This window comes from Eleginops maclovinus, chromosome 12, assembly GCF_036324505.1.
Source record: "Eleginops maclovinus isolate JMC-PN-2008 ecotype Puerto Natales chromosome 12, JC_Emac_rtc_rv5, whole genome shotgun sequence".
NCBI classification, from domain to species: Eukaryota; Metazoa; Chordata; class Actinopteri; order Perciformes; family Eleginopidae; genus Eleginops; species Eleginops maclovinus.
The window spans coordinates 17,761,503-17,789,290 of NC_086360.1; the positions used below are offsets into that span (position 1 = coordinate 17,761,503).

Sequence of the window (27,788 nt, forward strand, 5' to 3'; positions counted from 1 at the left end):
ATGAATTAGTCACTTTTGATGCTAATTAATATAACTAATATGGCTGATATAGTTAACATAGTTTTAGTTGTGTAGAAATAGCTCACACGCATTTAGTTCATTTATAAACCAGAAAAGAGCATTCAAAAACCTTCTTTGCGCACTGCCAGACATTTATTATTCTCGGTCTCACGTGTTGTAGTGCTTTTAGTGCTTCATTGCAACTCAATTGTGCCATGGTAGCCCATGCAGTCAGAGGATCTACACGACAGCAAACATAATTGGGAAGATGTTTGCTTTTATAAGGGAACTCCTGCTGCTTCACTGTCTCCCAGGAACAATGTGGCCACATCATTTTGTCTGGTGCGCCTATTTTATTCTTGGCGGTCTGGAAATACACGCATCCCTTTGAGAATTTCCCCCGGGGACAACACAGTCTCTGTAATTAACCCTTGTTAAACGATGAAAAGATCAGCAGAACTGTAGCTGGGGAGTGCAGCAACACACAGTGCAAACCATCTCCCCATGCTGATGGGTAGAGATTAATTTTTGCTGTGCTTGGATTTAAGTTTGTTCTATGAAGGGAATGGGGTTTAGATATGATGTTGTGAATTTGAGAAAACATGAATCCAAATTCTGCTTGCTTATTCATGTCTATCTCTAGTTTTATGGCTCATTAAGTTATAACTGGTGTTCATTTTTGATTATAACTTCCCCGTTTTCACAGAGGTAGTAAATGTAGTAGTAGTAAAAGCAGTATGTAGTTTAGACACATGTTGAGATCATTTCAAATGATGGCAGTGTGTGGTTCTTGGTTTACTGTTTAAATTCGAGCAACAAATTCTCCTTCCAGACACTTCACCATCATGTCCGGCTCCTCTGTCTGCCGGAGCTAATGACCAGTCCGGACCAGGAGAGGACGTGGACCAGCGGGTCAAAGGAGCTGTCGCTCGGCCTGACAGCACCGGGTGTCCCACAGTTGAGCTTGAGCTAAATTGACGGTTTGATGGAGAGTGAGAAAGAAAGAAGAATGAAAGGAATGAAAGATGGCGAGTGAGAGATAGTGAGAGGATTAGGAGGAGGATGTTTCTCAGACTTGAAAAGAGGGATTAAAGCAGAAAAGAGAAGGTGGGAAAAGAGGGAGGAGAGAGCTGGAAAAAAGGTAGATCAACTTTGATAGCATTCATAATCAACTTAAAGCCTTCACACTAATATTGGACAAACAAAAAGTGCTAATAGAAAAGGAAAATGCATCTGTCAGGTTTTGAATTATTGAATTTCGGTAGACAAATGATAAATAAATATACACAATTGCTATGTTGTGCAAGCACCTATGAACACTGTAGCCTTGCAACGTGAACCTTTTAAATAATCTTTTATATTACAAGGTTTGGAGGTGTGTAGATTTATGGTATGCTGCATTCGACTGAAATACATTATGAGGTGTTCATATTATTTTGCCCACACACAGTCTGAAGTGATGTTATAATGATGATCAGGGACATTTGAGTGAAGCCTGAGGCAAGAAAGTGTTAATATGTGGTAAATCAAAGCAGACGGAGAGCGCCCCCTTGTGACAATCAATAGAGATTACATTGTTCATAAATCAAGCCTAGGATGTGTGAGAAAAAAAAACGAAAAAAAACTGAGGACCTTCAAATTAATAAAAATGCTTATACAAGTAAACGTCCTAAATTTAAATTGATTGTTTTGTTTTTCAAAATATATCGTTAAAGGACAAAGGGTAAAAAAAGCATGTTTTCTTGGCTTTTCTTCATCCCTGTATATTTTGAAACATTTCATAACTTATAAAATACTTTATTTATTATGAATTATTTATTAAACCTATGCACTGCAACATGCTGGCTCTGGCATCATCAGAGCCAGAGGAGAGGAGGGGCCCTTATAGTGAATGGATCCGTTCTGCTGTCAAATATGCGGGGTGTGGTCACTGGCTGGCCCTGACCGACTTCACCCTGAGCCAAGTTTCTCGCCATGTGTGCCTCTCTATTGTGAGCGGGCAGCAGCTCCCTCTGCAGGGGGCCGGTCACTTCTATAAAGGATGTCCCGTACTGTGAGCAGCTCTCATCAACAAGTCCCTGAGGACCAGACCTTGAACCTATGCCTGCTGAATGTTTAGGTGTCTGGTTTCTGTTTTCCAGCTATCTACTTTTTGTACACCCAGAGGAAACTGCATCGTGAGTATTTTTATCAAAATAGTTTTCTACATTTCTTGTTTTCTGTATTATTTCCTTTGTTACTTTTCATTCTTCAAGTGTTTTCCCTCTGTGTCTTTAAACAGCTTCCCCTCTCTCTCTTAGCTTTAAAACTTTAAAGTTTTTCTGGCAAGATGAGGCTGTCATTCGGGACGCCGCCCATCAAAGAGAACCTCTGTGCCTCTCTGTCTAGTGTCACTGTTGCTCTGGGTCTTCTCACTCTCCTCCTGATGGCCATCAGGGGCCGAAAGAGCCATCACAAATCCCAATTGGACCACACAAAATATCTTCCTCTTCCTGGCCCTACACCATGGCCCCTGATTGGCAATCTGCTACAGATGGGGGACCAGATTCATCTTTCTCTAACCCGCTTGAGGCTCCAGTATGGCGATGTTTTCAAGGTACAGTAAAATATGTTAAATTGTTAGCTACTCGGAGGTTTCAATAAATAATGCTGTTTATTCCTTCACTGTAGATGCGTCTGGGCTCTTTGACCATTGTTGTCCTGAGTGGATACAGCACCATCAGACAGGCACTGGTTCGGCAGGGAGAAGCTTTTGCCGGACGGCCTGACCTGTTCACCTTTTCTGCCGTGGCCAACGGGACCAGTATGACCTTCAGTGAGAAGTACGGACCGGCCTGGATGCTCCACAAGAAGCTGTGTAAGAACGCCCTCAGGTCTTTCTCCCAGGCTGAGCCCAGAGGGTCTGGTGCCACCTGCCTCCTGGAGGAGCAGGTCTGTGCAGAGGCAGCTGAGATGGTGGAGGTGATTCGGGAACAGGCTGCTGCTAAAGGGGACCAAGAAAAGATGGGTATAGATCCGGTGAGGCCCCTGGTAACCTCAGTGGCAAATGTTGTCTGTGCCCTCTGTTTTGGGAAAAGGTACGACTACAATGACAAGGAGTTCCTCACAATGGTTCACATCAACAATGAGGTCCTGAGAATCTTTGCTGCGGGAAACCTGGCAGATTTTTTCCCTGTCTTTCGCTACTTTCCTAGTCCATCTCTTAGGAAGATGGTCCAGCACATTCGGAGGATGAATGGATTTATGGAGCGGAGCATTGAGGAACACATCGACACATTTGACAAGGTAAGGAGGCAGACATATACACACTTAGTTTAAATGGAAAGAAACACAAGGATGCATTGCAGTCCAGTCAACCATAATTGTTTTGCAGGATGAGGCTGTGTTTTCATTTGCACGTTCACTGTTCATTTGTAAATAGTAAGAAAAGTAGAATTTTTAAGGGTATGCAATGCGAAAAGGGCATTTGTAAATAAAGGGACAAAAGTTCATATGCCTTAAACATCACAATAATGTGTTAAATATTCTAAGCATCTAAAGTGTATTGCTGGTTTGATGAGTATAACTAAACCTTAGCTAGTCTAGCACACTGACCACAAAATAAAGACAGAATATAGAGGATAAGCCTTCGCGGTGGATAGCGTGTCTGCAAGTGTTGTTTCTCTTTATCTTTCCCACTAATTTGCCATCCACTGTCTAATCTGACATTGTAGTCAAACAGTAGTAGCTGTGAGAGCAACTGTAGTCAAAAAAATAACAAACAAGTCCCCTGGGAGGGACCTTTGTTCTTGTGCAGAGTGCCTATAATGTTTGCCCGCACTCTAATTAGGAATTAGCATCTCACTGGAAGATACGCGTCATACCGTAAATGATGAGTCTCTTCTCTAATTATTGCTTTTAAAACTTTGAACCCTTAAAGTTACATAATCATGCATTACCCTCAATATTTACATTTTTTAAAGAAAAACTGTAACACTATCACTGCAACATTTTCTGTCATATTGTATGTGTGTGTTTGTGATTGCAGAACTGTATCCGGGACATTACAGATGCTCTGATTGAACTGTGTGAAGACAGAGAAGAAAATAAGGATTCCTCTCTGCTATCCAACTCTCAGATCATTCACACTGTCATAGACATCTTCGGAGCCGGTTAGCCCCGCTGCAAGTTTCATTTCATTTTGTCATCGATAAATGTGTTGGAGAAAATAACCTGTTATGTTTTCTTTTTAAAGGATTTGACACCATCATTGCGGGTTTACAGTGGAGCCTGTTGTACCTGATAAAGTTTCCTGACATCCAAGACAGAATACATCAGGAGATAGGTAATGTCTTATGTTACTGTATGAATATGTCCTTTTTTATTTGTGTACAAAGGTTCATCTTTAATAAATGAAATAGCTTGGAAACTGCATGCATCCTATTTAAGGAGAAAATATTCAAAGGTTATGTTTTTAATGTTATAAACAGGTGAAAATCTTTGTCCTTGAGATTCATCATCATCATTAGTATCCATAATGAAATATGTTAGGAAGTATCGCCATTTAAAGCAGAATCAACACAATGAAAACCAACAATGATCATTGAGAGCCCTTCCCAGACACACACCATCTGTGAGCCATCAGAGAAACTCACAAAAGATGGGTCCAATTTGCTGACGCTAGAGCTACTTTTGGAGTGGTTTGAACTGGTGCTGTCTGTTCTGAGGCACGTTGCATATTCACAGAGAGAGAGAGGAGAAAGGGGATAGAGAGGGAGATACTAAAAGGAGACAGAATGAATCAAAGAGGGAGGCACAAACAACCGGAGGAAGAAAGAAAGGTTAGAGAGTTGTCCCAGGCCGGGACAAAGGCGGTGACACGCAAGGCAAACTATGTGATCACACAAAGTCCGAAATACTTCACTTACTTCATTTAATTGTAAATTAACAAAAATTAATTGACTGTGAATCTTTTATCCGTCTGTTTACAGTAAAGCTCACCTCTTTACTGGAAACCTTATTAGTGAACGAGTTAGAGCAAGAGTTTTAATGAATGATGAAAGGCGAGCATATTGGGTCGTTGTAATTATTTGTGATGTGCTCAAAACACTCACCACAACTCACACGCTCTATCCGTGAATGAACTGAAGGACAGAACAGGGAACTTTTGACTTGTTTTAAGGTCTCGAAAGCGAACCAATGATGATGTTATGATGTCAGAAACTACAATACAGCTAAAGAGTTATTTGGTGTTTGTGTTGTGCCTCTTGGAGCCAAACATTGACTTTACCTGCAGCCTACTTCAGAGGCTAAATCCTTCAAAATACACAGGTTGTAGGGCATGCATATACACAAAAACTTTTACATGATGGCTCAAAGATCCAACTAAGGAGAAGAATTAGACAAAATATAGCACGATAAATGTAAAGCTCACAGCTATTTAAAAGGAGCCCTATTATTATACTAAGTTTCATGTTAGTATTTGTATTTTCAGCCTCTTCTGTGACATGTTAACATGATTTCACTTGTCAAACATAGGCATAAAGCTTAGACAACAGCTCCTCAGTTTCCTGTAACTTTCTAATGGGTTTTGTGTTTTTCCTCTTTCTTAGACAACCACATTGGCACAGCCAGACTGCCCAGGTTTTCAGATAAGCCCAAGATGCCTTTCACAGAGGCGTTCTTATATGAAGTGTATCGCTACGCTTCATACATCCCCTTCACAATCCCTCACTGGTAAGACAGTAATATAGTTTACAGTACATTCATGTGGACAGTTGTATGCATTTTTTTGTTTAAACTCTGGTTTTCCACCCTTCAGTACCACGAGAAACGTCGACCTGAATGGTTACTTCATCCCCAAAGATACATGTGTGTTCATTAACCAGTATCAAGTCAATCATGATGTGTGAGTAGTCACAAGCAACTATGACTACATTATGATGTTAAATTAGATTTCATAGGACACACACTGTATCAATTGAGTAAAATGTTTCTTTATTGCTCATATCTTTCTATTTTCCGCTCTTTCTCAGCGATCTTTGGGGTGACCCAGACACATTTCGCCCTGATCGCTTCCTGAGTCCCTCAGGACTCCTCAAGAAGGAGCTGACGGAGAAGGTTCTGATCTTCGGGATGGGGAAGAGACGCTGCCTCGGTGATGGTTTTGCACGTTTAGAGATGTTTATCTTTATCACCACGCTGCTCCATGGGCTGCGGCTTGAAAAAATTCATGGACAGGAACTGGATCTCAGCACCGATTTTGGTCTGACTATGAAGCCGCGTCCTTACAGGATTACCATCTCTTCGAGGTTTTAGACCAAATGATCCTCTGTCTGGATGCTCCTGTATGTCAAAAAATCTGATTATTATCATATTAAGCCACTTGTGATACAAATGTCAACAAAGAAAGGGAAAAATGTATGTGCAAATATGTTTCTTGGATATTAAAAATGATATAGGAATAGTATTAGTTATGACTAACTCAATATTTGAACAGTCTATTATTAGAGTCCCTCTGCCTTTCTGTCCCACCACGTTAAAAATTAAAAACTAGCCTGAAAACAGCCGCTCATTAAACGTCTTTATCTTAAGTTATTAGTTACAGTTAAATACTGAGGGAGGGGGAGAGATATAGCCTCAGACATCAAACTCTGTTCACGCAGAGTTCATCCTTACTCTCATTGGCCCTGTCCTCCTCCTTATCGCTTCAACTTCTCTCCTCCAACTCACCTATCTCCTCCTCATATCCTCCAGGCAAACACTGTGGAGCTTACTCATCTGCTCAAAGTCTCACTCATTGGCTCTGTAAGGAGTGATGCATAAGTATATATTAAGACATGACAGTTACCCATCTTTTTGAACATGCTCCCCCTCGCCCATCAGGGCTGTGACCTCCCACACAGATTAAATACAGTCCCAGACAACTTTGAGGGAGGTAAAGAAGACAGCAGAGAGTGAAATCAGGCATTTCTTATCTGAGAGGGTTAATGTAAAGAAGCATGGCCAAATGGGTATAGAGAAAGAGGAGTCGGGCAGAACTACTTGTCCTTAAATAAAAAGTTTGGAAGTTATGATGATGACAGTTCACTCTCTTTTTAACTTCTATCAATTCAGGGAAAGTATACAGAGACCTTGTCCCTTCCTGCAGTCATACCTGTGTACCGCAGGTTTGGACACAGTAGAGTTGGCTGGTGAGGTGTTGAACAATGGGTTGTCACGTCTGTCCAGAGCATTTAAACTGACAACCTTCTGGCCATAGCATTTCATTAACCTTTAAGAAGATCAGAAAAAGATATATGAGAGTAAAACTTTCAAACAACCCCCTAATCAAAATCATGTCTTACTTTTTCTTACTTCGCCTGGATATTTGGCTTCAGTTAAGTGTGTGTAGAGTTAATGCTAGGGGTTGATTTAACATGTCGATGCACACATATATGACAATACAGTCCACACTACTTGACATATTGTGTCAAGCATTTAAACATACAGCTCGAAACAAAATGAAGGGACCACTCCACATTTTTCTTAAATCTTAATCTCTACATGCATGGCAGCCATTCCAGTGTCTGTTGAATTCCAACACAGGTACATATTGTCAGTAGTTTATAGAAAAAACAATTTAAAAAAAATCATTAATTTAACTAAAAGATTTACCTATAAATAGTAAAGACAGAGAAACTGATAATGCTGCAGTGGTCTCTTAATTTTTTCCGGAGCTGTACTGTATATATTCATAGATTCATTCAAAGGCAGAATATGTTATTTAAAACAACTCAAGGAAATACATTTGGGGATTTGTGGGGAATGACAGTTATTATTTCCATGTTAATGTGACTGCAGAGAATAATGGTTCAGTAGCCCCTTTATTGGTAAAGCAATGTTGAAGAACTTGAAGAAAGGCAGAATAAGTGGCACCAGTAGTCTAAAAAAAAGTACTAAAATATTTAAATATTGTGAAGTAAATCAAGATGAATGAAGGTCAACTGTAAACAATATCTGTGTATAGTGATGCTCATACTACTGATGTTAGCACATACCTTTTTATTTGCAATCCACATTCATCACAATAAAGTTCCTTTAGTAAATGTACTGTGCCTCTCAGAGTGTCTTCAATGTGTGCCAAAAACACCAACACCGTCCCATTCAACCATTTACTTCATCAAAGGCATCATTCCCAGTCGGCTTGTGTGTGGCCCTATATGCAAACCATTTATACTGGTTAATTGGTTTGTGTCAATTAATTAACAAAACACATCCAGAGGATCAGACCTCGGCCCCCTCATCAACCCTGTTCCCTCTCTATGTACACTCTGCCTCTTTGTCTTTCACTTTGTTTTAGTCCGCAGAGCTCACAGTAGGATTCAAACTATGGCCATCATTAAAGAATAACAAATCACAGGGAACATATGCTGAGTGGCCGCTGATCTAAAGCAGCTAACAACACACAGCACGCAATGCTGGGGAGTCATGGCTCTAATGTGACGTGACAATGGGAGAACCTGTGAGGCCTGTGGTATAGATGAAAAATGCTGAACAATTAAGATTGGGAGGACAAAAGGCGGTCTTCTTATAGAAACTCTTGTCATGCCACCATGGCTCACATGCTTTCTGTTTTAAGCTGCGCATGTTGTGACGGTGTGTTCGCCTGAGCCAAGGTCAATAGAAAGACAAAAAACAAGCCAATGTAGAATACATTTCTAACTAACTCATATGCTTTAAAACAGTAGCAATTCAATTCAAAAAGCTTTACTGGCCCATTAGCTTACAAATGATAAAAGCTGCTATTTTCCCACTTCACTCTGGAACATTTGTCTGTACTTTCTGCCATGTCACCATTTTAGTGAACCTGCTGCCTATCTGAAAACAACAGGACCGAGCCTTTGCGTGTCTGAGAGTGTGCATTTCCAGCCATGGGATCTGACCCGTAACGTTATAGGAACAGGTCATGGGCCCCTGAAACTTAACCTCACTAATGGGCTACAAACTCCTTGCCATTTCCTTCATACAATAGGAGTGCAAACTGGATAACCGACTGACTTCCAATTTGCCTCTTCAGTTACACGTGGGGCCCTGTATAGTAGGGGCCTCATTCTATAGAGCCAGGCAGGAAGCACACATTAACCAACTGCACGCAATCCCCTGAATGCATCTAGAGTGATGTCAGCCATCCCTCATGCGAAAAATTAAGTGAATTAAAAAAGAAAACATGGTAAATAAATAAAGTAGTTAATTAGCAAGCGTATCTCAAACAAAAAAAGACAGGCCACCAAAGAAATGGTAAACACTCTCTACTATTCTATTGTACACAATAGTCTCAAAAATTCAATTGTCCCCTCCATGGGGAACACTGATGCCTTCATTTTTAACATCATACGGTAAAATGCACACCCTGGGCTTATTAGTGATGTAACACTTATGGGTGTGTAGCCAATTAGGCACATGTTGTATCTTATCAAAATGGCGGGAATTGCAGAAAACGTATATTGCAATAAGTTCTGATATGTTGTTAACGGGATTTCTTTTCCTCATTTTAAAAAGGAAACAAAGTTTGGCAGACATTTTGGGCAGACATTGAGCTGTCAGGAGATAAGGAAGAAGAGAGCCAGGCAGTAAACCAAATTTCAATATCTGTTTTATAATTTTTCTAATATCAATCAAAGGAAAAGAAAATGCACTTTGTATTAAAACCAATCATGCCTTATAATGTACTTTCCACGGGAAATGTTGAGCCAATGTTTCAAGTAAAAATACAACATTAATGAGAAAAACATCTTTGTAATATGTTTCTCACATTCCGATTACTCAATATTAAAAAATCATATAGTTTTTTGGGGGTTTGAATGGTTCAAACATCCTCGTCTTCCACTGTCTGTCCTGACCTCAGCCTCATGATGACCTAACAGATATAAAAACGGAAAAAGAAACAGAATTAAAGTTAGGGTACCTGCGTCAATGTGCCTATCAAATGTTTTTGTTTAATTCTAACTATAGACTCCGATACCTCTTTCAGCTGGGCAATCTCTTTGCTCTCCACATGTCTCTGAGCATTGTTGGTTATGGCCTTCACTCTGGTTGCATAACTGGACAGTTCAGGAAGTTCATGTCTTATTTAGCAGTTAGATAGCAATACATAAAATATACTATATATATATATATATATATATATTTAAAATATATGAATCTATAGTTGTCTCTTACACCAGAGATGTGAGCGTCTCTTCAAGGTTGCACTCTGAAGGAGAGATGTTGACGATCATGAGGGTTTTGGCATTTCCACCCAGGGAGTCCTGCATCACCTGACAAGTGAAGGGAATACATTGTAGGACAAATGGTCAATGGGCTGTACTGATAGAGTGCTTGTTTTTATGAACCTTCAGAGCTCTTTACATACCACAAGTCATTTACCCTTTCACACCCACATTTTTACAGAGGGATGAAAAGCACAGATCACACTTGGCTGACCTGCATGTCCACATAACCGTTCATGACTACACATACAAAATCGCAACCAGCTAATAGGTCATTGCAACAACCACGAAACTTCAAAGAATACTTAAAAAAAAAAAATGTTTATCATTACCTGTGTCAGCTTGCTATTCCTGTATGGTACGTGAGGCAGTTCTGCAGACAGGGCTGAGATCACATCACCCAGGGCACTCAGAGATTTGTTAATGGAGTTAGCTTCCTGCAGAGAAAGGGAGGGGAGAATTCATAAAGGCCATGAGGAATATCACCTTTCAATCATCCTTACAATCATTTCAAAATATCACAAATCCCAAAACAATGTCCAAGCTAACCTTTAGCTGGTGGTCTTTTGCACCGGTCTTGGCTGCTCTCTCACTGCCCGCCAGGTCCACAAGGCTCAGCTTCCCGGTGCTCACGCTGCCATTGGTCAGATTCCTGCTCTCCACCATGATGCACACAATGAGATGGGAGCGGGAACTCTCCACATTCATCTCTTGGGAAACATACACAACGTGGTTTTTGTGTGTGGCGGTAACTAACAATTATTGTACTTTAATCAATGTGAAGTCTTCAGATCGTCAAAAAGATCAAGTGTTTTGTTTATGAAATGTGAGAAAAAAGTGCCAAAATACTGATTCCCAATCATATAAAACAAATGTTTTTCTTCTGGAAAAATTATCTAAATAACAACAACAATTTTCTAAACGTTTGCAGATGACACTCAAGTCGTACTTACAATTTAAAACAGAGATCTAATAAAAAATACAACCCTTCTTTCTGTATTTTCTGTACCACCCTTTCCTTGATATTTTTATTGTTACTGGTGTAAATAATTGTACAGTGCGTAGTCGTCCGTACAACATTCGATGCCTCCTGTAATGACTCTGATGGCCTGTGTGCATCCTAAAACAATGCTCCTACTCTTCCGACGGCATGCTGAATCAAAGTTTGGCTGCTCTGCCGCTCACTCACCACTCGGTCCAGTAATGATGTACCTAGCTGCCGCACCGTCACACATACTGTAACTAACAGGATTAATCCAAACCATTTAGCAGGGCCCTGTTGAACTGGGCAGCACGGCACGGCACAGATGAACTCACTGGTGGCAGAGATGTGTCTGTTGGCGCAGGCCTGCTGGAACAGAGCGTAGAGCTCCTGGGCACTAGAGGCCTCTTTTGTCTCTGCTCCTTGGGCGAACACAACCCCCTTTCTGTTCCTCTTGATCTCCACCCGCCTGACCTGGCCATGGGACGGAGGCTGTGCATGGGCCTCACCAGCCAGGCTCACAAAGAGGTCCTGCAGCCGGTCGTTGTACAACTCGAGCATGTAGGCCGAGACCTGAGGTAAGAGGATGAACAAGAAGAGGAGGGGTCAGAGAGGAAGAAAGACGAGGGAGACAAGAGAGGAGAGGTTATTTTCTCATGAAGATGGTCTCCATATAAAAGTACCTCATTCATTATTAAAAAAGAAACATATAAATATCCGCTTCTGAAATTTACACCACCATCCAATTGTCAACTCAAACATGTTTGTGGTAATAGTCGGTACACAACTTTGAAAAAATTCAACAATATGAATGTTGTTCCAATAAGGGTGTATCAGAATATTCTTATGATTTCATTGATTTAAGAGCTTACCTATCGCACAGAAAAGACTTCTGTTACCTTAAAATCAAATTTGGTGCTGCTCTCCCGTATGATATCAAAGATGGCGTTAAAAGATCTCGGCATGATCCCGGGGTTCTTCTGGTCCTTGTCCCCCACCATGGTGAAGGTCTTTCCTGAGCCAGTCTGGCCATAGGCAAAGATACAGACGTTGTATCCATCAATGGCCGACTGGATTAACCTGAGGGGGAAACATATCTTAAACTGCTGAAATGACTGAATTAACTGAGTCTTAACTGAATTTAAACATCAGTACTTTCTTTAAAGGTCCTCAGGCGCCTCCATCAGTGTGTTACCTTTGTGACTCAAAGGGATACTAAAAGTATGCCTTTCTTGCATGCATCAATGGGAGAGATATAATCCAAAAAGGAGAACATTCTTGATGAATTACAGAATTGAAATAGACTACAAATGCATATGAGCAAGGGTTAACCTGTTTATGCAGAGGTATTTTAAAATAGTAAGGTTTTAGCTAAAAATATTTGTGTACTACAAACTATCAAACTACTAATATGATTAAAAGGATCAACATTTTGAGCCCATTGTTTTTGTTTTATGGTACATTTTGAACACATTTAGAAGATTATGAAGCACAACCCCACTCACCTGTTGGTGTCCTGAAACAGGTCTTCCTGAGAGGCTTCAGCAGTGAACACCTTGTCGAATTGAAACTCTCTCGGCCCTCTAGGAGTTTCCACACTGACAGAGAAGTCATCTATTTTCTCCACAGCGATGGCTCCACCCTGAGCATCCTCAGTTCTATTCAGTGGTCGAATCCGGCAAAACACTCTGATTTTACCTGTGAAAAAAAACAAGACTTGGGAGCGGGTTAAACTTTTTAAACTGAATACATCATATACTTGACGTTGACCAATGTGTACCTTTCAAGTCTTCCACCATATTGTAGTACTTCTTCCTCATTGTCCTTTCTGAAGTGTAGTTGTCAATTATTTTCTTTTTCTCATCTTTAACTTGCTTAAGCTTGAGAGAAAAACACAAAACACACAGCTCTATGACACACACACGTATGTCAAACATACGACTACAAGGAGGTCCAATAAAAATCTTTATAACACAAAACATTTTATCCATCTAAGAAGTTAAAAACCCAACGAAAGTCAATGGATGGGCTACAATGTAATCAAGTTGCTGTTAATACAACCAGTGTATGTAAGCTAGGAGCGCCTAAACCATTATATCACAGCTACAGGCATAATATGTAAAGCATGACCCTTCAACAATATAATGTAATATTTGTCACCCCTAAAGTTTACCCTTATGAAAGTAGTTCTTTTAAGCTATTTCACTACTGATGTTATAGAGTAGAACTTGTGAAGAACAGGCAGGGCCAACGTATTCTGTTTTCTTTTTTTATTATAGAGGTCAGCTGGGAGGTTACCCTCTTAGAGGCCTGACTTTTTGATAACAGACCAACCTGATCCTGCAGCAGGAGAAGCTGCTGACCAACGCTCTTCACTCCCTCTGTGGTTCGGATTGTCCCTTGTCCCAAGATGTCCTCCAGCTCAGCCACCACATCACAGTCTGAGAAAAAATGTAAATACTGTGAAACTGCTGATATAAAGCATGCACCTGTAAGCTCAGACACAGCTGTACAAGAACACTTACAACTTTTGAAGATGTAATTATACTACTGGTGGTAAAACAGGCTGCTTAATGCATGTGCAAGTGGATGCGTCTTAAGAGGTATTTACCATTTATTAAAGAGCTTTCCCCGGTTTTAATGCAGTCCAAAGCCAGATAAGACACCTCAAAGCCCCTCACTGTTTCTTGTAGTAAGGACAAACTTGACTCTGTTTCATCAATTCTGAAAAAAATAGAAAAATCAATTGAATATGTTATCAATTTAACTGGCCACTTTTATATTGAGCATGGCACTGGCTATTCCACCAATAGGAAGTTATTTTTTGCTCATATTTTATAAACTGTATCCATGATCTCTTACCCCTCTTGGTCGTTGTTCTTATCTTTTTTGTTATTACTGTCTTCTTTAGCCATCTGCTCACGCTCCAGTTTGTCTCTGGCTTCGACCAAAGCGACTAGATTCTCCTCAATCATCAGGTCCAAAAGAGCTCTGCTCTCAGGCACTGCACTGCAGATAGCATGAGCCTGGAAAAAATACAAACAAGTCTTAACAAAGTCATATTAGGATGTTGTTACAGAAGCTGTTTTACACATCGTTTAACATTTGAACAACACCTTGTGTATGACAGTGGGGAGCAGCACGCTGCAGGGGGGCTGGGGCACGGGGGGTACGGGGCTCCTCTTGGCCTCTAGCAGCTCAGTGATCTCTCTCTCCCTCTGATACAGACTCTCCTTCAGCTCCTCCAGGCGGGCTTTAGCTCCCTCCAGTGGCCGGTCTGAGTCATTGCAAGCCTCCAGAGAGAACCACATGAAAATGTCAGTACACCCAAAACACAAACATATCTGTTTGCATACATTTAAATATCCACACATTTTTTTCCATAAATTGAATGGAAAAAATGCCATTTCAAAATAACAATACATATAAATGAACATGCAATTAACATTTGAAGACAAAAACAAAATGATATAATACAAAAAATATAAATTAATAGCCTCTGAAACGTCTGCTACCAAAATACCTACATTTACTTTTTACATGTTTTTTAATGTAGTAATAAGTCATTTTGACCCACATACAGTCCCCCAGAAGGTGTCTCAGAAGTTGTTGTTTTTGGATGCTTTATTCCTTTTGTTTTCAATCTTAGATCATGCACCTCAGATATTCAGTCGATTGCTACTATAACCACTTCAAACCCACCACAGTCTGTTGCTGAGCTGAAAGTGCTTTGTTCTCTGTCCTTTCACCTTCCTCAGCAGCTTCCTGCTGCTCCTGGGACGATGCCATCAACATTTCTTGGATTTGTCCTACTTCCTGTCTGGCCATTTGCAGCTCCTGTAGTGCTGTTCAGAGTCACAGCTGGTTAATACAGGTGTTGCACGTAAAGGTCAAGGGTTGTGACGACCTACATGTCTGTGGAAAGACTCACTGGAGGCCTGGTGGCTGTGCAGGACATCCAGCCTGGTGGAGAACAGCTCCAGCATTTTGCTCTAATAGAAAGACAGTTGTTATGTAATGATGTGTTTTAAAACAGTTGTCTGTATTCTCAAATATGCCCCTAGGGGTTACTAGGCACGCTGAAAGACTTAAGAATGATTGACGCCTGCCAGGCTCCTATGCAACCTTTTCTCTGTGCCACTGAAGCGCCTCCTCTTTACTCCTCCTCCTTTCAGCTCTCTGCTCCTCCAGTAGCTGCTCATTCTGTGTATTCAAGGCCTGCAGGAAACAGGACCGGGCAAGCACAGAAACACATACAAAGAAAAATAATAACAATAAAAACAGATTAATATAAATGAGTAAAGCTGTCTTATGTCTTAACCATAAGGCCTTTAACATGTGCACCAGCATGATTAATACATTTTAAGGATGAAATCAGAGAGTTTGACTGTATTGTTGAAGTAGTAAAAACAAAGCGTGCTACATACAGTAAGAGCTGCAGGAGTTGTGAGCCAGTACTAATAAGGACAGAAATAGGGAAGGAAGTTGGCTGGATTTGAAATAATACTTTAGACCCTCAGGTATAAGAGCTACTGAAGGAGAGACAGACTGACTCCTGACCTTCACTGACCTCGACTCTCCTCTCCCAGTCAGTGTTCTTTTTTTCCACTTTCTCTTGGTAAACGTCAAGAATTCTCCTCAAAGTGTTCAACTTGTTCTGGTGCTGAGATCTCAGCCTCTGCACGGTCCACTCCTGATCAAAGAAAAGATTTGTTTCACTATAATGTGTTAGGTCTCTCTCTCACACCCACGAAGGGACACACCTCACCTGGTTCTTGCGTGCTGTGACCTGAAAGCTCTCCTCTAACTCTTGCACCATTTCCAGGTGTTTTCTCTTCATTGCTCCCATGTCCTCAGCTATCTGATTGGGGGTGCATGGTAACACACACAAACATCTTAGAATCACAAAATAGCATCATGGTTATTGATCCAATGGCTTCAGGGCAGCAGCATCAGACAAACCATGTGAGCGCAAGGAAGGACACAGTGTCTGACAGTGACTTCATTGTGTCTGCATGCCCTTCTCTAAAGAGCTGCAAAATAAATACTGTTTTATAAGGGTTTTGTGTCATACTTGTTTTTGTTTAGTGGTATAAACTGATTTATTCTAAATATGGGAAGACATGTTGTGGGAGACACAGTGCTTTTTCTGTGTTCTGCTTCTATGTATTGATGCTCTTTATTTTACCTGAGTGATGCAGAGCTCAGCTGACTCGTAGGGGATGTAGATCTTTACATCTTGTGACCTATCCGCTTCACTGCTGTCTGAGAGCTGAGATTCTGATGATCCTGCAGAAATAACCGTTGTAAATCACCATTCAAAATTATATTTAGCGCTATCCCTTTCAACCTTTATAACAGCTGTACAAATCACATGACTCATGATGATTTAAAAGCATAAGTGAATACAGGATTTATCATCAATTGCTCCTGCTCACTTCAACACATTATCAAGTCAACATGACATTATATGTTAAGTTCACATTTAATAAATTACCTTGTAAAAAATGTTAATTCAGCTATTCCAAAAACATTTATTTATGATTTATTTATTATTTTTAAGACAGCTGTTACATAAAGTTAATTTCATACCTATCCATCGGCTCAAAAGTCATGTTTTAGTTAAGTCATTCAAAAGCATATGATTTGATACCTTAATTTAATAATCATTAGTATTTTTACTTCTGTAAACTTCACTGCTTATATATCTGCAGTACTTTCTCACATCCATACTTAACCCCTTCAGCAATTTCCACCACACCTCTTCCTCCTCCACATGTTTCTTGTGATTTTACAGTACCTGGGTTGACATCTTGTCCCGCCTGTTTTCTGTGGTCAGCACCGATCCAGCGACTGAATGCAGCCCACCTCTTCATCCACAGGGTTTTGTGATGTCTGACAGCTTGAACAACAGAGCAAATTTTTGGGGACAGTAGGAAACAGTTTGAGGAGAGCAGTTACAGCTGAGGGAAAGAAGGGGAGAGTAAGAGAAACACCAAGTCTTGGAACACTTATTCCGATGCCAAATTATTTTGCAATGTCGAGAATGTGCTGCATGATATTACATTTCGAAATTGTACCCCGCCCCATTATTATTTAGTTGTTGCAATTTAAATTATACAGTGATTTGAGATGTTCTATTCCTTATTTATGCTATGTTTAATAGAGTATATAAAACAAAATAGGAGGATTGCAATAATGCAGAGACTGAAGAGAAATTCAAATATTCAACTACATAACAAAAAAAGTGAGAACAGATAAATATCAAATGTTAGAGCACATAAATCAATCCTACAGCTGTGTGTGTGTGTGTGTGTGTGTGTGTGTGTGTGTGTGTGTGTGTGTGTGTGTGTGTGTGTGTGTGTGTGAGTGTGTGTGTGTGTGTGTGTGTGTGTGTGTGTGTGTGTGTGCTATGTGTGTTTGTTTAGGTTCTGACTTTAACTGATTGCTCTTAAAGTGATGACAAAGGTGAACACACCAGACAAACCAATGAAACAACTGAATAAAGTGAAAATAACTTATTCTCACATGTTTCCTTGTAAGAATAATAATAAAAAAAGATCTTTAGTGTTTTTGTTATGATGCACTTTATTATTTCTCACACAGGCAATTTTGGGGTTAATATAAAGCACATACATCTCAGTGAAACATTTACATTTTATTTATGATATTAAAAAAGGTTTAACATCTTCATTATGAGAATAGATGAGAAGCATGCAGTTTATTGTCTGTTTACATTCCTGAATACTGCATTCAAAATCTAGGTCATTTCATTAATTGGTTTGATTTAAATTGAATTAATAAGTCCCTGTATTATTTCTGTTTACAACATAATCCATAAGGGTAGCCAGGGTTATCAATATTGACACATTCCATAAAGTGCCTAGATTTCATCACTCTCTGTCTTTCACATTCCCTTCCTACCCTCTCCGCTCTTTGTTTCCTCAGCAGGAATGTGGGCGTGTCGTCATGCTTTCTTTCAAGAAACACCTTTTATTGTAGGAACAGAAGTTATGTTGAGTATTACAGAGGAAAGTTGGTAGGATAAAACAACGTGGGGTGTCTGTTTAGTTTGCATTTGGGGAGGGGTACAAAGTTCAAGACATATTATGCTCAAATTTCTATTTTGTGCATCTACTGAAACATGTCCCACCTCGTAGCCTCTTACATACAATGTCTTGGAGCGCTAGCCAATAGAAGTGTGAGTGTTATGTAGTGATGTCACTTTTAAGGAAGAAAATCAAAAGCGTCCAATGGAGGCATTTCAGGCAGTGGGGGAGTGTGCGGGAGAGAAACTCCCTCTGGAGGGAACTGTGGGATTTAAGCCTTGACAAACCTTTTACATGAACAAAAACCTATATAACACACTACAGGAAAGGGAGAACCTCAAAAACCATAATAGTGCCACTTTAAAGGTTGCTAAAGTAAACAACATGTTTAGTGCGTGTATCTCTAGGGTTTGTGTGCAAAGGTTGCACTGGTCTGACCTGCTGGGCTGTCCTCGTACGGGTTGAACTGTGTGTTATGAATTATTGGAAATGGCTTCTCATCCTTCAGCTCTGGTATGCTGCCAGGTAAATCCTCCGGTACGTGAGACGCTGAGACATGAGCCCGTCCAGGCCGTGAAGACAACATGAAGTCCTCCTGGCAGGTAGACCTGTTAGTTGTCTCCCAGGCACCTGAGGACATGAGGATGCATGGAGTAAGATATGGATTAATGTAGAGATAGACTATTTGTATGACTATCAAGCTTAATGATAGAAGAAGGTACACACATACATCTTACAGATAATGAAAACATCTGGGTAAAAGATGGTCGACCAAATGATAACATGATGCAGCAGGCATAAGGCCAGTCTGAAAATATCTCATAAGAACTCTGCACACAAAACTTTAAGGCATCTATTTCTGCAACATCAGAAATGTAGAAGAGTAACACCCGCGTTTAAGCTGCTGACAGTAAAGATGATTGTACATGATGCAGTTCTGTTGACATGTTTACTTAAACTTCTGGTTCTACTGGATTCTTCCTATCCGTATCAGACCCTGCCAGGAGGAACACTATTTGTTTTGATAAATGTAATGATCCACTGCTTCACAATGAAGACAATCCAGCAGCTGAAATATTTAAACTTTGACTTACTGCACAACACTGATAACAGTCAGAACAGGGTGTTCTGCAACACATAAACTGATACAAAAATGAACACAAGAATATCTTTACCACCATGCAGATGAATATAGGCCCCTTCTAATGTAGTTGTTTATTTATTGTTTGCTTTACACTCACGTTGTTTGCCTGCGGGGGAAACAGCGTGATGTCTCCCTACTTTCTTTCCCAGGAAGGTCAGTGAGTAAGATCCACTCTCAGCTCCAGAAGATTTCATAAACATCGTGTATATGCAGAGTGTCGCTACTGTTCCTGTATTTGTAAATGCAACTTGATTAGTTGAAAATCTGCAGAAAAAAGACACAAAAAGACTCAAAAGGTGAAACGCTCAAGGATTCAATGCAAACACCAAACTGCCATTATGAACTGTTGTTCAACTCTAAAACCATTTGCAGATGTCAAAAAACTTGCACAGCAGATTCACTCTGCCAGTGTAATCCTGTCCAAGCCGCTTCAAGCTACGATAAGCTACACGCACGATAGAAAAGTTGGAAAATCCAAGAGTTTGAGCTATTGACCTATTTTCCATGATTTCACGGTGCTATAAAAGAACAAATCCTACATGGCACTAAATAAGTGATTTAAAACTGAAATACAAATTACAAAATGGCCTACACTAACATGAAACTGATACACATACAAAATACACATATTAGTTAACGATTGAACATTAAAGAGATATGATAAAAACAATAAAAGATAGTTGATTATATAAAGACTACCTGATCTTAGAGTAATCCCCTCGGTGTTATTCAGTGCAGTTTGAGTGCTGCTATGCTGACCAGGACGTGTCAATCCTAATATCTAAGGGGAACCGAACTCTCAACAGTCTTTAAATATTAAACCTGTAGAGATGGAGTTTCACCAGCTACTAGCTTAGACCCCACAGAGCCTGTTTGGAAAAAGATGCCACAAACAGTCCTCAGGTTTCCAGTCTGTAAGATACAGATTGTAACTGGATGCTGTCTCAAAAACATACACACATACATACACATATAGTTCATACCCACACCATTTAAGTTATGAAATGTAGGTAGTTGTGTGTATTTTCTTTATGCCACTTAGTTATTCTACGCTTCTTCCGATACAAAAAAGAAAAAGAGTTGAGCATCAGAAACTATGTTTTTCATCTCCCATTAATCATCTCACAACCAGTTATTATTTGGCAGTTCCACCTAACAGTGATCTCCCTCCAAACCCTTTTTTTATGTTTAAATTAAAGTAATTGTTGCCGAAATAGGTCAAATGAACCAAAATACAATATACAACCCCTTCTTCAGAAACCATGGCCTTTGTTGCAGATGTAAAGTTTTGGTACAATTTTACCATCTAGTCTTGTTGCTCTTGGCCAAACCATTCTAAAAGGATTTCCTCTCTTTTAAAGACTGGATGACACATTTAAAACCTTTGGCAGATCCACCTAGAGAGTGATATCCCCTCTGAATAGATCTCCTCAAGATGCCATCAATAAAAATCGGCTTTACCCAGTCCTTCTCTATTCACAATCCAAAGCCTGCCCTGACCATGTGTGTGGCATATACTCATATATTGAAACTGCATCAAATTAAAAATAGCTCCATTCAACACAAATGGCAACAACAATCGAATGTCATTCAGCACATAGAGTACATTTTATAGACGACATTTAGGGCCTGTAAAGTCTTGAGTGTTTAAACACTCCCTTATGGTGTAATAATAAAGTATGAGTGCTTTAACTGATGCAGTCATCAGTCAGACAAATGTGTCATTATCCTGGTGTCTGCTGAGGCATGCAGCAGGTAGTGTCAGGCCCTGTATTGCCATGACAACATGCCACACCTTAAAAAAGCTCTTTACGTCACATCACCGAATTGGGCAAGACCTGGGCTCTTTTCTGCAGGGACTGTCATGCTGAGGTGTGAATGAACACAGATTAGGGGGTTTCACATTTTCATGAGGGGCTAAGGTTCATCTGATGAGGTTAATTACCTCCTGGTGACATTATCGGCAAGAACAGCAACAACCTCAGACTTTTACTTATAATTTGAACAGATTCCAGCAGTTAATTACATGGAAATGGTGGAACAGATGATCAACTCTGCATAGGTATCCATGTAGATCCCTGAAAAAACACACAAATAAATTGTTTTTTTTTATACAAGTGTGCAGACATTTCAATCTAAACATTAAAATGTATAATTAAAACAGAATAAAAAAAGAAACAACATAAAGTGCACATCTGAAAAATATGAAGTTCCAAAATGATTATAATTAAACACTTTATTATTGCTTTAAAATCCCACTATAAGTACGAAAGTATAAAGGTAAGTCATCATCATAAACACAAGCCAAGTACCAGATGTATCCCGAGTATTAGCGATTTTACACGAGATCCCCATTTTTATGAAAGATTACGGGTGGAATGTTGATCATATGTTTTCAAGTAAGAAGCGTGACTGTTTTTTTTAATCTGCAGTAGAAACTGTTCCTAGTTGTTCTACGCACCGCGCTACGCATTGGACGGAGCTGCGTTACGCTCCTGCTGCTGTGGCAGAGGGCTGGACCTGTTACTAGGTGGGGTCTGACATGAGTATATAAACTCTCTCAGTCACTTCAACTCCACCGGAATCTCAGTAGGACAACATTCTACCCTCAAAATCCTAACGGTAAGACAATTTCCTTTAATGTTTGAAACATGAAATCTGTTCTGCAGCTGTAACTTTGAGAGATTGCGGAAGTTCGGTACAAGATGGGATGCCTCTAAATTCCCCTTTAAGGTATTGATGCGACCCACAAGGGTGTGGTTGAGGAAACAGTAGTGAAAGTATTGAAATAAGATGTGTTTAGCTGTTTTGAATACAGATGAAAGTTGTTAATAAGTATAAATATGATAGCATAACAAAGGAGACCAGATCTCTATTTTACAATATAATGTTTATCACTATAAGAGTTGAGCTGGGTGTGGTCAGGCAGTCTCCACATGCTTTCCATTGTGGAAAACCCCATAACATAAACGTACAGTAAATATGCAGAGGCTTGTGCTCTCAGGAGTGGATGAAGGAAAAACAAACGTGTTCCTTCTTTCTTGTGCTAACAAATTCAACTAGTATACTAGATAATAGCTTTACCTTAGTTAAACCACCAAGAGGGATTTTCTCTTTGAATAATATCTACTATATGTCTAGTGGACTTTGTTTGATCACATCTTCTCTTCTCCCCCTACAGTCAGAGTCCAGCAGCCCCACTATGTCTTTCATCGAAGCCTTCCTGCAGCAGACGGTCTATATGGGCATGCCCGATGACTCAGTACGTAAATTTGTGGTTCTGTTCCAGTTGCTCAGGCCAACGACCCTGTTTTTTCTTTTTTTTCTCTTCCTGTGGTATGTTAGGGTGGAAAAATTTGATCAGGCAGAGTTGGGGAACAGAGAGTGAGAAGTGAAGTGAGAGAGAAGAATGAATGAGTGGGATGTTTAAAAGGAAGGAAAAAGGAGCAGAGCAGAAAGATAAGGGCGTGATGTTATTAAGTCTGGACTATACAGATTATGATGAGAAATAATACTATACTAGCTCTCGAGAGCGTTTGACTCATAGTAGGAGGAATCTGAGCCCCTCCCTTTATAAACTCTGCAAACAGAACAAAATGTTACTTCTGCTTTCCCTAGTTTCTTAAAGGGAACTTCAGGAAAGTTGCACAAGTTTATCCCACATGATTTAACTCGGCTGTTATACAGCTCAAACGAGATGTGTAAAGTAATTTTAGAGTGCATGGTCTATTAAGACATAGAGGTGTAAGGGCAGAGTCTGTCAAGGAAGTGCCCACAGAGTGCATTAAAAATCGGTCACCACTATCTTCTTTATGTCTTTAGTATGCCTGAAGGTGGTGGATAGATGCATGTCATTTAAACAGGGAGAGAAAGCCTTTTATTAAAACTATTTTGCACTTTCGGAATTTGAAAAATGCAGGTTACTTATGCACACCACCAGGTAGAACTTTAGTATTTACCAAACACTCAATAATCTTTATTTTGTCTTTCAGGTCCTAGCCAAGGATGGAACTGTAACTGCAGCACTTAATTTCAGCGCCAGTGGAGATGCAGCCGTTTTGGATAAGGCCATCAAGGCAAAAGGTAATCTTTAAATGCACAAAGAGAATCTTTGCAGCGTGTGTGAACATGTATTGATTCCAGACAATGTTTCTCTGCTACAAGAATGACTTGCTGGATTTCACTGTAAGAATGTTAACACCATCTGCTGGTCATTATGCTCCATTACTACTAATTGTCTGGAGTAAAACGTTGTTGTAAAATAAGTACAAACTCAAGTCTAAAGTGAATCATATATTTGTCTCTGTTAAGAACTAGAATGCAATTTGACTCATCATGTCTTTTGTGCAGGTGTGGATGAGAACACCATCATTGAAGTGCTGGTGAAAAGGAGCAATGATCAGAGACAGCAGATCAAGGAGGCGTACCAGCAAGCCTCCGGCAAGGTAATTAGAGCAAAACAAATACATTCATAGAAAGACAGGATAGTTTGTTCCAAAGTACACATACATCTATACACAAACAGGATCACAATCTGTCAAATTACTTACCTATCTATTGTCATCCGGCAGCCTTTGGAATCAGCACTGAAGAGCGCTCTGAAGGGAGATCTGGAGGAAGTGGTGTTGGCTCTGCTGAAAACACCGTCCCAGTACGATGCTCAACAGCTGAAAATGGCCATGAAGGTACATACAAATACAATACACTCTCACTTTTAAAACAACACCAATATCTATTTATGAATGACTCATCTAAGGCGAATATTGTGGCCAAACTACATCTGCTATTTTAGGTGCCTGATGCATCCACCCACTTCCACATATTCATATATTGTTTTCTTTAAGGGAGTTTAAAAGGTGTGGTTTGTTGGATTTGGGCCTGTGAAGAATAGAGTTGTCGTTCTTCTTATTAATTGATTGTATGCATCCCTTCCTTAGGGACTGGGCACAGAGGAGGATGTCCTTATTGAGATTTTGTCCTCCAGAACCAACAAAGAGATCGAGGATATTAAGAAAGCCTTCAAGGAAGGTGTGTGTCGACAAATTTTAGGCAACAATCTTCCGTTTTGCTAGTGTTTGGAAATAAAAGGTTTCATTTTTCAAAATATGTATAAAAAAGTACCTTTCATGTAAAACATAATTTGAAATCCCCAATGTTAATTTAGTTTTTTGTTTTTATGCAAAGATTACAAGAAGGACCTGGAGGCTGATATCAGGGGTGACACTAGTGGAGAGTTCAGGGCTGCGCTCCTTGAACTCTGCAAGGTACGTGTGTGTCCACTCCTATACTTTACCTGTTACATGATTTTGAACACACGTGTACGGAAAAAGTTCATTCAAAGCAGGATGCATTAATTTCTGAGGCAACATTACACTCCCTACTGCAGCTATGTTGAAGGTGGTTTGTTAAAAAAATAAACAAACTCACTCCCTAAGTTAACATTAGGGCCTTTTATGGCTTTGTATTTGGGTGTTTAAAAGTTACAAAATGCTCAGACAATCTTAATAAGCTGAACAACCATTATGTATAAAATAAATAAAGTCAACACCTGCATTTTGATAAAATGTTGAGAAATGGGAACCTAGATGGATATAAGTCACTGTATGTAATCAGCCTTGATGGTACATTTATATTTTTATTTACAGCTTATACCACTTTTAAAAACTGTTTAATAGTCTTACCTATCCATAGAACAGATAACTGTCTTATAAGACTACATTAACCTCTTATTTCTGTTGCCTTTGATGAACAACAGATTAAGAACAAGTGTTAAGACTGTACATAATACCAATAATCCTATCATACAGCATATTTTTTGTTACAAAGATGATGCCTACTAGAGTTTATTTCATGCTCTAATATTGCTTTACAAAACAGCCTTGCAGACTTAAAGTTCACTCTTGGAAATCGTTAGGTTTGTTCACTAAGTTACAGTGTCACTCAGGAGACTATAGTACATATGCAAGTGGTAAGCCTCATTCCAACACCTTCTAGTATCTACGTATGTGTACAGATTGAGGTTAAAGGCTGTGTTCAGCTTTGTGAAGTTGTTTTTGTGTCTCCATCACAGGCCAACCGAACTGAAGGAGTTTGTGAGCAGATGGTTGACAGCGATGCCAGGGCTCTGTATGAGGCTGGGGAGGGGAGGAAGGGCAAAGACTGCTCCGTATTCATTGAAATCCTCACCAACAGGAGTGGCCCGCATCTCTGTAGAGGTTAGCTGGCTTCCTATCCTGTTCAGTAAAATCTGTTTTGATATCAGCTTGTTCCTGTCAGATCTAACACTCTTCCATTCTCTTCCAGTGTTTGACAGATACTCAAAGTACAGCAAAGTGGATGTGGCAAAAGCTATTGACCTGGAGCTGAAGGGAGATATTGAAAGTCTTCTCACTGCAGTAGGTAAAGGAACAACCCTCACGTCTAACCTTACTACCTGATTATTGCAGTGATTTAGGCACAAACTTGATGTAAATTTAACCTATTTTTTTCATCACCACAGTGAAGTGTGCTGGCAGCCGACCTGCTTTCTTTGCAGAGAAGCTGAATTTGGCCATGAAGGTAGTTTTCGTAGTCTATATTTACTTTAAAATGATACTATAAAATTCATGGCAATCCAAGGCCTTCACTGACAGATTTTTTTCCCCATCAGGGTAAAGGTACCCGCAAACATATCCTGACTCGCATCATGGTGAGCCGTTCCGAAATTGACATGAAAAAGATCAAAGAAGAGTACAAGAAAAAATACAGCACCACACTACACCGGGATATTCTGGTGAGCAAAACATCTGACCCCTGAAAATGACAATAAAACCATCCTATATCCTATCATTTATACCGTGCCTTTTCTTTCCTTCAGGATGACACCAAAGGAGACTATGAGAAGATTTTGCTCGCACTCTGTGGGGGTGAATAGCTAATACATTTGGCTTAAGGCTCATATAATTGAAGATCCAGCAGCGAGCCCAGCTGTGGAAAATCACCTATAATCTGTTGACACATATTGTGCCCTTTGCTTCTGTGGAAAACCAACTAAACATCAACAAGTCTGTGATTGTCATGACATTTGAGATAAAAACAGTATTAACAGCAATGCAAAGATAAGAATAGAATCAGCACTGCTTCAGTAGATATCTTCTTAGAATTATTACTTTTTATTCCAAACCTGTTATCGTGGTATAGATCTGACAGCAGTGGGACAGTGGACCTATGTTTTGAGGCATGCTGACTGTCTTTTCACCCATTAGACTCATATCTGGTGTTTGATAGTTGTATACAGTTAACCAAACATATTCAGCGGCGGCAGGCCTACCCTTGAAGGAGCTTGGACAACTTGCAAATAAAAGCTTTTTGTATTCGGCCTATCTGCGTCGTCTTATCGTACATTGACATCTCATATAAAAAAGAAATGAATCTACTAGCTATAAGATATGTTGCCATATAAGTATGTACATAAAATATAGTACATATATATACAATAACAGTTCTCATTAAGCACAGGCACACACTTATTTTTGCTCATAATCCACTGAAAATTCATAATAAAGGAAATATAATGTATAACAGGAGTCTCAATGTGCACGTATATTAACAATGAATGAAAGAATGTACCACAAATAAATCAGATATGGTGATTAATTTTTATAACAAATTTGGTGAAAAAGTAGAGCTATAGTATATTATGTTATTGTCATTGGGGAATTGTTGGTTGCCATGTTTGAACACCATTACCAAACATGGTAATAAACATGTCGGGTACTAACTATGGCAACCATAGGCTGTTCTTATTAAAGGTGGAAGAAGTACTTGATCTTATACTTGACAGAGTAGAAGCACCAGAGTTAAGGAATACTCTGTTACAAGTAAAATACCTGCAATCAAAATGTTACTAAAGTAACAGTACCAAAATGTACTTAAAGTACCAAAAGTAAAAACACTCACTATGCTAATTTGCCCATTTCAGAATAATATAAATAACATGTTTTGATTATACTTACTGATGCAAGTGTTATCAAAGCTGGTAAAGATTAAGCAGCTCATTTTATTGACCTTGTATGCTGCATTACCTTATGCATTTTACTCCAGGTAAACATAAAGTCTTATTTCAGTGTTTTATTTCACATCTATAAACAAAATATGCGAAGTAACTTATGGTACTAAATAATTGCAGTGGAGTAAAAGTACACAATTTACCTCTGAATTGTCGTGGGGTAGAACTTCTACCGTAGAAGCACAAAGTAGCAAATAATTAAAGTGCAAGTGCCTCAACGTTGTAATTAAGTACAATACATGAGTAAATGTACTTGCTTACTTCACACCCGTTTTTTGCTTAATTGCAGCAGCCGAAAATGTATCAACTTATGTTAATAGAAAGAAACAAAGCACAC

General features: G+C 39.6%; 4 protein-coding genes across 6 annotated transcripts; 2 read left to right on the top strand and 2 right to left on the bottom strand.

The window, feature by feature from the left end:
* The first annotated feature begins 2,091 nt into the window (after positions 1–2,091).
* Positions 2,092–7,775, top strand: LOC134873560 (cytochrome P450 1A1). The gene is made up of 8 exons (XM_063897299.1): positions 2,092–2,177; positions 2,282–2,596; positions 2,671–3,285; positions 4,028–4,151; positions 4,235–4,324; positions 5,592–5,715; positions 5,801–5,887; positions 6,015–7,775. Exons 2-8 carry the CDS (start codon positions 2,330–2,332, stop codon positions 6,295–6,297), a joined length of 1,590 nt encoding a protein of 529 aa, XP_063753369.1. The 5' UTR covers positions 2,092–2,177; positions 2,282–2,329; the 3' UTR covers positions 6,298–7,775.
* si:dkey-96l17.6 (uncharacterized) lies at positions 5,997–15,795 on the bottom strand. Of its 3 annotated transcripts, none has more exons than XM_063897296.1 (16): positions 15,337–15,795; positions 15,143–15,203; positions 14,914–15,056; positions 14,328–14,504; positions 14,074–14,237; positions 13,823–13,935; positions 13,546–13,652; positions 12,992–13,091; positions 12,717–12,909; positions 12,111–12,291; positions 11,547–11,784; positions 10,779–10,939; positions 10,562–10,666; positions 10,180–10,277; positions 7,136–7,252; positions 5,997–6,324 (listed from the first exon to the last, which is right to left on the bottom strand). In XM_063897296.1, exons 1-16 carry the CDS (start codon positions 15,559–15,561, stop codon positions 6,294–6,296), a joined length of 2,214 nt encoding a protein of 737 aa, XP_063753366.1. In that variant the 5' UTR covers positions 15,562–15,795; the 3' UTR covers positions 5,997–6,293. The 3 variants fall into 3 exon arrangements, with proteins under 3 accessions (XP_063753366.1, XP_063753368.1, XP_063753367.1); XM_063897297.1 differs by lacking the exons at positions 5,997–6,324; positions 7,136–7,252 and adding exons at positions 8,026–9,877; positions 9,983–10,061; XM_063897298.1 differs by having other exon boundaries at positions 15,143–15,795.
* Positions 15,728–27,714, bottom strand: LOC134873681 (uncharacterized). The gene is made up of 7 exons (XM_063897483.1): positions 27,595–27,714; positions 19,502–19,633; positions 18,699–18,890; positions 17,012–17,113; positions 16,400–16,500; positions 15,980–16,072; positions 15,728–15,904 (listed from the first exon to the last, which is right to left on the bottom strand). Exons 2-7 carry the CDS (start codon positions 19,602–19,604, stop codon positions 15,728–15,730), a joined length of 768 nt encoding a protein of 255 aa, XP_063753553.1. The 5' UTR covers positions 19,605–19,633; positions 27,595–27,714.
* anxa1a (annexin A1a) lies at positions 21,852–26,761 on the top strand. Its single transcript, XM_063897300.1, has 12 exons — positions 21,852–22,026; positions 22,586–22,666; positions 23,397–23,487; positions 23,755–23,849; positions 23,976–24,089; positions 24,342–24,432; positions 24,589–24,668; positions 25,475–25,619; positions 25,708–25,803; positions 25,904–25,962; positions 26,054–26,176; positions 26,261–26,761. The coding sequence occupies exons 2-12, from the start codon at positions 22,607–22,609 to the stop codon at positions 26,315–26,317; spliced, it is 1,011 nt and encodes a 336-aa protein (XP_063753370.1). The 5' UTR covers positions 21,852–22,026; positions 22,586–22,606; the 3' UTR covers positions 26,318–26,761.
* Positions 27,715–27,788: the final 74 nt, after the last annotated feature.